General features: G+C 47.2%; 1 protein-coding gene across 2 annotated transcripts in view; it reads right to left on the bottom strand.

Moving 5' to 3' along the window:
- Positions 1 to 1697: 1697 nt before the first annotated feature.
- The window catches only part of LOC118210516 (sal-like protein 4), a 44292-nt gene continuing 34704 nt past the window's right edge, over positions 1698 to 11285 (bottom strand). For both annotated transcript variants that reach the window (XM_035386742.1, XM_035386741.1), the window contains exons 2-4: positions 7354 to 9702; positions 6482 to 6762; positions 1698 to 5472 (exon numbers count right to left, since the gene is read on the bottom strand). In XM_035386742.1, coding sequence (XP_035242633.1) covers positions 5035 to 5472; positions 6482 to 6762; positions 7354 to 9661 — 3027 coding nt within the window. In that variant the 5' untranslated portion in view covers positions 9662 to 9702 and the 3' untranslated portion in view covers positions 1698 to 5034. The remainder of the gene's footprint in view (positions 5473 to 6481; positions 6763 to 7353; positions 9703 to 11285) is intronic.

The following is an 11285-nucleotide window of genomic DNA, read 5'->3' as shown; positions in this document are numbered from 1 at the left end:
ACTACACAATTTTTTTCCACCTATGTGTCATTTTTCAAAAAATGTATCACAGCAAAGCTCTATGATCTGACCTCTAAACATGAAGCAGTGCAGGAGGGGTAACCCTTAATAGTGAATTCTATGACCCCTATCCCCATCTTTAAAAAGGCTCTAGGCCCTGCGGTTTTATTGAGGGCATTTGTAAAAAAAATAAATTGTAGATGCATTCATCCTGTTTGTAAATTGGGCAGACAGCCATGTCCAAAACCTGTTATTTTGGGGCCGGTTGAGGATAAAGACAGAATGCGGCGATTGTAAATGTGTTACAAACAGGGGCCTGCCAAGGAGAGGAGCTCCAGTTTGGCTTGGGCTGCTCCCTCTTTAGGGGGCCCTGCTGGGGCTGCTGCGAAGGCCAGGCCGTGGGGCTCCTGCGAAGGCTGGACCAGCTAGGCCGCTGGCAGGGCCAGACCAGGGGGCTGCCGTGAGAACGGCTCTCTCATGCACCCCATTAATGTGCAAACAGGCAGCCGCTTCAAAAGAAGGGAAATGAATGGTAACAGTGAGAGATCACACTTTTTCTTTTTGTCGACGGTACTCCATTTTCAGCTCTCCCAGGGCACACACTTAAATTCCTGCTTCTAATTAGCAATGCATCCCTGTAAGCCCCCCTTCCTCTCAGGACCCCACGCCAAGACTCCAGCCCCAGCCAATCCCCAGCAATCCCTGCCTAAGCCCCTCCCTCTCAAACCAATACTCTAACAAAAGAGCTGAAATTCCATCCAGATACAATCAGGCTCAAGAAGGTGACAAATAAAAATGAAAAAAATGTATGCCATTTGCATATAACAACATATTTTCACACCAGTCCCTTTTTTGATACTACCATTTATAAACAAATTTTCTACACGAGTCATTCCTGAGTGAAAATAAATGGCAATCATGGCACATATTACAAATTTTTTTCTAAAACCATAGCAACATGAGTTTCACTTTCAGTTAAATGCCAGATAACATTTTGTGCAATTGCTGTATTAAACCTGCTAACTTTAACTGCCCTGTAGACCTAGTGCACTGTGCAGGGCAAGTGAACATGCCAGTGAATAAGCCAGAGAAGGCAGTGATGGGTAATGTCACCTTTCATGATGGCTCAAAAATTTACCACAGAAGCACACATACACTGACTGCAGATTGATCATTTTGCTGAAGTATATCCATCTCCCATTAACAGCTGGCTCCAGCACCCCCCTGAGCCATGTGGAGGTGGACCTCCTCGAACTGAGAGCCTGACCTTCGTCGTCCTGCGTTACTCTTGAGCAGATACAACCCCTCTGGTGCATTCTCTGCGGTTCTGTTCGAGAGCCCCTAAACCCCCCCCCCCCCCCACCCACAACCCCACCCCCAACTCCTGGCCAAAGAGGATATAATCCCTGCCTGTGTGAACCAGACCAGGTCAAAACCGAGCCTGTGGAGGTGAAAGGTTGTTGGATTAGCCCTGCATTATATCTGCTAGCCTGTTCAAGAAACGTCTTCCCCCAACGATACTCAAGAAGCGAGTAGAACTTAAGCTTAACTTCTGGTCTTTTCACAAAACTAGCTGTGTAAATTAGAGATGTGTGTGAGAGTGAAAGATCTCTCCCCTTTTTCACCGATATCTCTGAATGATGAGAGGTCTGCTCAATGATGAGAAGACTGAGAGGGTTTACAAATCTGAAACAGAATCGGGGTCACAGCAAATTTATTTACATTCAAATTAAATTCCACATGCATAAGAAGTCATCTTTGGTTATCAGAAAACAAACTAGTCGCACACACCCAGGGACTTTTTAAAGGGCGGATGTGACTGTTCTTTAACAATGTGTCTTTATAGATATTAAAGCAAGTGACGTTTTAATACAGACATTTAATACAGAACAAAAACACTGCATTTTAGCTTCGTTGTAGTGCAAACCATTAACTCGTTCCTTGATAGATTTGTCATTGAAGAGTTACGGCACTAGCAGCATGAGCATTCACTCAAATGTTCTACCTTTTGGAAATGCTGTATCCCCTGCAATTGCACAGCTGGTGGCCAGTAGCTCAGAAGCACATGGTTTATAATCTGGAGGGCAGACTCCGCATGACCCTACGCTCACATGACATAAAATCCAGTCTGCAAGAAATCTGTCTCTAAAGGGGGGGCGGAGGGGGGGTGGGAAGCGTCTCTTAGCGGCATATGCAACATACACATATATTTATAACATATATATGCTTTATTGTATGGGGGAAGCCTTTCTACGGTATCATAAACCACATTGATAGCTTTTAGCGTTGTGCTTTGTCATTTCAAACCTAGAGGAACTTGTCACACACTCTTTATCGTACATCACCGTAAAAAAATACTCAACTTTCTCATTAAAGAGACCTTTCCTAAAACATTATGTAAGGGTTATCATTGTTAAGTTTGAAAAGGTATAGCGTTGTACTGCCATACTGTTCAAAAGCACAATTTGGAAAGCAATTCATCTCCATTGTTTCTGAGCCCAGTCCATTTATTGACCATCCCTATATATACACACATATAAAACAAAAGGTGAAAAAAAATACAGTAATGCTGATCATTAAATAAAGCCCCTCTTCATTTCCCTAAGTAACAAAAGTCTTCAACTGAAAACAGGGAAATAAACACATGAACAATACTCTGACTGGCAGCTTGCAGCAAGTTTGGCAATACATTCAATATGAACCCTCAGCAGGTTATTGGGAGGAGGTAGCGTGAAAATATCACATGAGCCACCCATAGAAGTCACAATACAATTTCACAATCTAATCCTACAGAATTCCTTTTATAAAAATAGATTACAAAAAAGGCAGGACAGAAAAATATACCTGCGAGGTAGAGAGAGATCAAGCATATGATTCTTGTGTTCTAAATAAAAAAAAGAGCAGGCAGGAGTATATCTTCTCAGGTCTAGGGGATAGTGTGTTTCCATGTTCATTTGAAACTTCCTTCACCCACTTATTATCGTTAGTATAAAAATCTTCGTAATTCATAATAATAATAATAGCCTAGCCTTGGATTCAATCATGGATCCTGATCTTTAACTTCACTTTTTCCCCATTGTGAATGGAATTTGTACATTAATTTGGTGATCCCTAAATTTGTCACTTTGTCACTAAATCTGCATTTCAGACAAAAGATTTTTGGACTTGGGTTTGAGCACAAAGAAATGGGAAAAGCTTTAAATGGAATGTGTGTATTATTCTTTCCTGCAAAACGATCAGTTTAACCACCTACAGAGATGGCAGTCCTGAATCAAGTATACGGCAAGTTAATTCAGCACTTAATTCAGTCCACACAGCAGTGCCATAAAATCCACCCAGGTTATTCTGTGAGAAAATAAAAGCAATTATAGGAGAACATGGCTGGCTGTACCAAGAATTTATAAACAGGTCTCTGAAAAGCAATTATTTGGCGCGATACTGATGACTAAAAAACCGCCTGGGTTATTTATTATTTTCTTCTAGAAAATTGAAAATAAGATCAGAGTAGATATTTAAAAAATGCACCGATTTATCCTGAAGTGCATTTTAAAAGAATGTGGCACATGCAAAATGGGAGATCAATTAAAGTGCGGGAAAGGCTTCATTCAGGAGTATTCTAACGGGAGTTATGACTGCTTTCCAATCATCTTACAGTAATGACAACAGATTTCACAAACCACGTAGTGGGTGGAGCAAGCAATAATGAGCTGTCAATCACTGTCAACCACTACTTAACAGGATGGAGAAGGCAAAAAGTTATCTAGTGTGTGCATGAGCCCTTGAGTGTCATCTCTCTCACACACACACACACAAACCTGAACGGACAATTATTTTTTGGTTAAACTCTAAAAAATAAATTGTATGAAAGCCTTCAATGCAAAGGTAGAGTTTTCAAAAAAACAGTGAATTCAAAATGCTTGATTTGGTTTCAAAGTAGGCACTTGGCAATATCCTAGAAGAGACTTCCTCCATTCATTTCCCCCCATTTCCTCTGAGTTAAGCTTACATTTGTGCTCCAGATAGATTGCATTACTGTGCTTATTATAATACATGTCATTATTTATGTGCTTCTGTGGTCTCCTTAGGTTGGCTTCTTTACCCACAGGACTGAATTCCTACTGACTACATGAACAAACTTCTATGGTGGGACTGGCCAACAATAGCTATATATTGACTAGAAGAAAAACATTTATTACACATCCATATTTCTCCTTTTTGGTTTTCTCAAGTGCAATCTTTCTAGCATATACAGCAATACTCATTTTACAAAAATATAGTATTGCAAGGTATACAAGACAAAGTGTCTTGTACTTCCCTAAACACTGTTTGGTCTTGAATATAGAAGCTGTGACACCAGTGACCTGAAGCATGTATTCCTCTAGAGGAACAGAACATAAGTTTACTAGTGACTGCTACCAAGGTATTGAAAGAACAGAACATAGATCTAATATCAGGAGCAAACACGAACAGAGTACAAATCCCTGAAATAATGATTTTGAGGCATATGTTGTAACATCTCCAACACTGGGACATGACATGGTATTAATTTAATAGCTGCGATAATTTGTCAATCCCTCTAATTCAGGAAACGGAGAATATGCGAATATGCAATCCCAGAGATGATGCACAGTTTGAAGGTCTTTCAAGAAAGATAAAACATCCAACTTCTGGCATAAGTAAAGACTGAACACGTGAAGGCATTTTTGTGTAAGTTACCCGCATATTGAATACATACAATTACACAAACAAAGGCCTTTACAGTAGTTAAATTCAAGTTTAACAGTAATACCGACACGAGGCGAGCAGTTTCATATCTGGAGAAAAGGAGTGGACAGCTGCCTTCATCAACTTCATCATCAGAAACTGCAAGGGAACACAAAAATCGTTTCTTCAAGCAAGGTTCCTCCGTAAAGCTCTTGCGATTCAGCAAAACGGAGAGCGACTTTGGTCCGTTTGAGAGAGTGACTCACAGCCCTGCCGTGCATCCCAACCTGTCCACTTCAGCAGCAGGTTAGAAGACCAGCCTGACACAGTTCAGATCAGCTCCCCAGCTAACAGTGCACGTTCCTCCATAAACTGTGGGAAATGGGGCATGCCGTCCGACGCGGCCGTGTCCATTTTGGTCGCCGACGCAGGGAGGCCGGACTGCGACCCCTCCATTTTCACGAGAGCCTCCAGGGAGCCCTCCGGGGGGCTGCCGGGAGGCCCTCGAAGCAGGGGGACCCCACCCCCCTGAATGACGGAGATCTCGTTGGTCTTCATGGCCAGCCCGTTAGTGTAAACCGCGGCGAACTGACTCTGCATCGACAAGTCCACACCAATGAGGGGAGGCCCCTGAGGACTCAGGGGTGGCACCATCTCCGACGCTGGGTTGGACTCCGCCCCGGTCGCCAATCGGGCGTGGGAGGCGTCCAAGGACAGGCGCCGCCCCTGCCTCGCAGACGTATTCCCCAAATGAGTCCCAATGTGTACCTGTGGGTGGGCGAGGACAGACGGGTGTGAATAAAGCATCTATTCAGGTGACATCACAACGGTGGTTCCCAACCCTGTTCCTGGATATCTATTGTCCTGTAGGTTTTTTAACTCCAATACTAACAAAGCACACCTCACTCAACGGCTTGAGATCTCATTGGGCTGCTATGTAGTACAATCAGGTGTGCCAAATTACGGTTGGAATGAAAACCTACAGGACGGTAGATCTCCAGGAACATGGTAGGGCACCACTGCATTAGAAGGCCAAAGCAAATCCACTTGCAGTGTGCATCATCACCCCAAATAACAGTGTTCATTGAAAATGTTTTTTGTTTGTTTGTTTGTTTGTTTTGCTCTCCAGAAAAACTGTTTGACAGATTTGGCAACTAAATTAGAAAAGCATATCCCTAAAAATATGGACAGAGATGGAGGACATTAGTTTTCAAGCTGCTTTTTCACATTTAACATTCTGACGTGGATTTACAGCATAAATGTTTCTTTGAGTGCTCACCAATGCATTTATAATATATTCTTTAATTGAAAAATTGTTTCCCACCATCACAAGGACTAGAAATAATTCCCAGTCTCAATATTTGACATGTGCAACTACTCAAATTTTGTTCACACTGGTACAAATAGTGAATAAAAATAGGTAAACCTAACAAATTTCCTCCACGCCAGCCTAGACACTTGCCCCCCTCCCAAAACATGTGAAACTGTTCTTAGTCTGGAGAAACACTTCAAAGTAATTACATTTTAAATTACAATTATTTTAAAAATGAAAGTGGGAACCCTGCCTCTTTTGTATTTTGTTGTTATTTAATTCAGACAGGGGAGAAGATGGAGATAGGTTTACAGTACAACCAGCGCGAGGGCCGGGAATCCAGCCCCTGGCCGCACAGCCCTCCCAAAAATAAATTGTTTTCAGGATGGGGAGGACATTCAGAAAAAGAATGCGTTGCCTAGGAAATGCTCGACGGCGAGCCTGCGGCCGGGGAGACGCCCTGACCTTGAGGTTGCCCTTGGTCGTGAAGGCCTTGTTGCAGAAGGTGCAGGCGAAGGGCTTCTCGCCGGTGTGCGTGCGCGCGTGGATCTGCAGCGAGCTGCTGGAGGAGAAGGTCTTGCTGCAGGTGGCGCACGTGTGCTGCTTGGAGGGGCGTCGCGGTGTCGCCGCCGCCAAGGAGCCGAGGGGCGTCCCGGACCCGAGCGTCGGGGCGCAGAACAGGCCGTCGGCGCCGAAGGGGTTCCCCTGGGGGACGTGCATCTCCAGCCTGGCCAGATTCGGGGGGCCTGTAACGGGAGGCACGTGATTAGGGCCAAGTTAAACAGGAAAATAAAGGTTTTAACTAAATACATCTCAAATATAAATCCATGCTACCTTTAGGCAGTCAGAATAAACTGGTAAATAGATAAATAGATGGTCAGAGTGTGCAGATGCAGACTAAAAGCAAGAACAAATGCACGGAAAATGAATTCAAAGTGACATAAAGAAAGGGCCAAGGCCACTGATGGCTTCTGTACGAGTACGTAACAAATATAAACATACCCTAAATATTAGCTGATTCTACAAGGCAATTATTAGAGAATTCAAGAAATTTTAAATATGACTCTGTTCATTCATGTAATCAATCCAAACCAGGAAAGATTCTTACATGCACTAGCAACATACTCTTTAAATGTTAGCTGAGTGGAATGTGTCAAATATGACTTCAATAACAACTTCACTATAACTTTGTAATAATTCAAATAATTCAGTAAGTCAGCACATATTATGTTTTTGGTTGGCTACTTTTTTCACAGTGGAGAGTCTCTTAAAAACTTAAGTGCAGGAACATAGAGGAAAAAACCAGCACCCCTCTTGCTATGACTTGCTATGCTCACCATTTGAGAATGACATGCTCGGCTCCTCTTTAATGGCCTTCGGGAAAAAACTTGCTGATGTCAGGTCCAGAGCGCCGCTGGCGTCTGGATCCCACAGTGTGCCACTCCAGGCCGGCGCTCCCCTACCATGGCCTCCTAGGGCGGCATTATTGGGAGACGCAGTCTTAAAGTGGCTGGGCACCGGAGACATAGACTGGAAAGAGGCCGAATCACTGGCCGTGGGACTTGGGTCGTTGCGGCTCGGCAAATCCTCTCGTGCGGAGGGCAACTCGTTGAGCACGCCGCCCACCTCCGACGCCACACTCGCCTTCAGCTGCAAATTCAAGGCGGAAGCAAAGCTTTTCATGTGGTTGTCGAGGGCGATGGCATCAGAGGGAGGCGAAGAGCCCTCCTCCTTCGGGGCGGGGTGCGGACACGGCGCTTCCCTGGGCTCGCCGGGAACCTTCTGGGAACCGAGGTCGTCATCTTCCGAGCCCTCCTCACCGAAGCTGTTGGTGCCCCCCGCGGCCTTCTCCTCCCCGGGAGGAGACGGACCGGCGGCGAGGGGGTCCCCCAACGGCACAGCATCCGGCAGGAGGGTGTTGGGGATCTGGCCACCCATGTGCATGCGGATGTGCTGCTGCAGCACCACGGCGTTGGTGAACTTCTTCTGGCAGATGGGGCAGGAGTGCTGGGTCCGGAGGGGCGCGTTGGCCCGGTGCACGGCCTGGTGGGCCTTCAGGTTGCCCTTGGTGGAGAAGGCCCGGCCGCACGTCTTGCACTTGTGGGGCCTCTCGCCCGTGTGCGTGCGGTAGTGCATCTTCAGAGAGCTCGCGCAGCTCAGCACCCGGTGGCAGATGGTGCACTCGTTGGGATTGCCCGTCTTCTCCAGGCAGTCCACCATCTCCTGCAGCTTGGAGGTGCCCGAGCCTTGCTCCCCGGACAAGCCGATGCCGCCGGGACGACGGAGGCCGTCGAGGCCCGCCAGGGGCGCGAAGATCCGGTCGGCCCTCGGGTGTCCGCCCGACATGGCGAAGGCACCTTCGCTTTTGAAGGAAGGCAGCATTTGGGAGAACGCCACGCCCTCCGGGAAATCCTGAGGAGTCATCGGCGCCAACCGGCTGCCGGATGAAAGAAACCCCAGCATGGGCCTGCCGCCGGCGAAGCCGGAGTCTTCTGTGGGTGCCGGCATGCCGTAGGGAACGCTGCCGTTGCTGGCCGCGTTGTCCAGGTGCTCGGGGACCGGATGGGGATTCATCCGGACGTGCGGGTACTTATCCCTGTGCCTCTGGAAGTGCACCTTCAGGTTCCCCCTGGTGGTGAACCGGTTCCCGCAGATGTTGCACTTGTACGGCCGCTCCCCGGTGTGGGACCGCAGGTGGATCTGGAGCCCGCTGTCGTTCCCAAACTTCTTCCCGCAGTACATGCACTTGCGCTTCAGGTTAGGCTCCCCCGGATCCGTTTTTGGGTCCAGACCCGCGTTAAGGGGCGCGCTCTTCCCCTTTCTGGAAGGTTCCAGGCCGGCCGCGTTGGAGGGGAAGGGGCCGTGGAAACCGAAGGCCCCCGGCATCAGAGGGAACAGAGACGAAACCTTAGGAGCCAGGTCTGCCGGATCCGACCCAGAGGGGACGCTTTTGGAGAGAGGCACCTTTCCGTGCTTGAGGCTCTCGAGTGACAGGCTCTGGGCGCCGGCTTTCTTGCCGATCATGGCAGCGGCGGCCGAGAGCTGCTGGGACAGGTGGGCGCCCAGGGCCTTCAGGGGGTCGACGGCGGCGCCGATGCCGGCTAACGAGCTCAGCCCATCGGACACCATCATGGCCACCTGGACTCGGATCTGCTCCGTCAGCTGGATCTGCATGAGCTGCTGGTGCTGCAGGCTCAGCAGCTGCTCCAAGATGGCGGGGATGGCGTTGAGGCCGGCCGGGATGGGCGGCAGCTTAACGCCGGGGAACTGCTGAACGACGGCCCCCGACGAGCCGCGGGGCTCTTCCATCTCGGCGTCGGGAGCGCGGGGCGTGTCCCGGGCGGCGAAAATCTCTGCTTGTAATCTGTCCTCGCCATTCGTTTCCGCCTCCCGCGTCTTCTCGGCGGCCCAAGCGCTGCCCTTCGAGTGCGTGTCACCGCCGGAGAGGCTGTCGCTCTGGTCGCTCGGACAGCTGTCTGCAGAGCCGTGCGACAGCTCCGAGAGCGCCCCCGCATCGTCGTCCCTGACGATGAGGACCCGCCTGCCTTGGCCGCAGCCGCTCTGGTGCCGGACGAATTCCGACTCGTCGAAGAACTCCGCGCAGCATTTGTCGCAAACATACGTCTCCGTTCTGCTCCTCTTCATCTTGCTCCAGTCGTTCACTAACTGGTCGTCCTGCAGGAAGCCTGAAGAAAATAAAGGAGAAAAATTTATCACATTAGTGCCAGGTACAGGAAAGGTCTGCCAGAAACAAACTGTTCAGATGAACATATTATTCCCACATCATACATGACTTCTTTGTTATTATTTTATTATGCAACAACACACATCAACATTTTGATCAAAATGATCTCTTTCAAGGTCTTTTCTTTCACACATCCATAAACCAGTGCATAAAAAACCTTGTGGGTAAGGGATTGCCTGTAAATTACTGTGAGAAGCAACACTTAAGGTAAAAACGGCAGGAAAACATATGCAACTCCAAACTATTCATATTCAAACATTTGTAATTACCTCATCCACAGGCCTGAATAAATAAAATAAATTAAGCATCCAGAACAGTACAGGCACGGATCAGTTCACAGCCATGTTTTTAAGCCAAACTTCAGACCGGCTGCACGGTTGAAGAAGGAGAGAGAAGTAAAAGAGTTGCATTGTTCCACCTTGGGCCACTTGGAGTGGAAGCAATTTGCCACATGCATGGAGGAGGGCATCACAGCCACAGGTCAAAGGCACGCTTGTAACACACACGTCGCCCCGCGCTAGACATAGGCTTTCACCAATTACTGGCTCGGCAACCACAATATACTAAAGGACTTCATAAATGGACTGCAGGCACATGGAAACAGTCATAGATGTGTCTTACAGTTTACGCTGAAAACTTTGTTACAAGTCTTTAAAATATGTTCAGTATTATACAAAGAAATGTGCTTATGAGAGCAGGCACTATAGAGGACCGACCATACCTTTTTAATTAATACACAAAAGCAGGCAATTTTGTCACATTTGGTTTTCAGTAAAATGCCTCGCAGCATAAACCTTATATCTACCTCAACTGAATGCCTCGCCATTGAAATGCAGCCCATCGGTCAAATGTAAATGTGGTTATTTCGAGGGCAGGGGGTTGCCCTTGACTGACCTGTTAAGAGCCAGAGTGTTAGTGGAAAGGTGAACAACGACTGATTTTCAAAATAAACTAGAGCGAGACTGAAAACGAAATACTGAGCCGCATGGCAAAACGGATAAGTAAAGTTTACGGGCAGAAGCAATTAATCAGATTCAGTGATACCAAAACCGACATCAAAATTGATATGTTGGCTATATGTATATGTTTACTTATGCACACGGTATCACTTCACATACCACATTTAACAAATCGTGACTGGGCGGAAAATAATGGTATTTTGTCCAGACACCGACTTCAATTATCTAATAAACACCAAAGATCTTGCCAGTGCCAACCACGAGATGGCGCACTGAAGCACAACATAACCAACAAAGTGGCGCTGGAGCGGACACAAATAAGTTTACTGAATAATTAAGCATTAAGAACGACCTACAATGCATGCACTTCCACACCAAACACATCAAAATATTAACTTACGTCAAGACAAATTTTATGTCTGTTTCCAATTCCAGTCATCCAAACAAGGACAGGCTACAAAGACCCATGACATTCAGAGATCATAAATGGGGTAATTCGCAAGACCCAGCGATTCAAGCTTTTTTTGAACTCTCTATCGACCCCCACCACACTCTGCTCCACCCC

This window comes from Anguilla anguilla, chromosome 13 (assembly GCF_013347855.1).
Source record: "Anguilla anguilla isolate fAngAng1 chromosome 13, fAngAng1.pri, whole genome shotgun sequence".
Classification (NCBI taxonomy): domain Eukaryota; kingdom Metazoa; phylum Chordata; class Actinopteri; order Anguilliformes; family Anguillidae; genus Anguilla; species Anguilla anguilla.
Note: the sequence above shows the minus strand (reverse complement) of the source record. Positions and strands in the feature narration are given on the sequence as shown.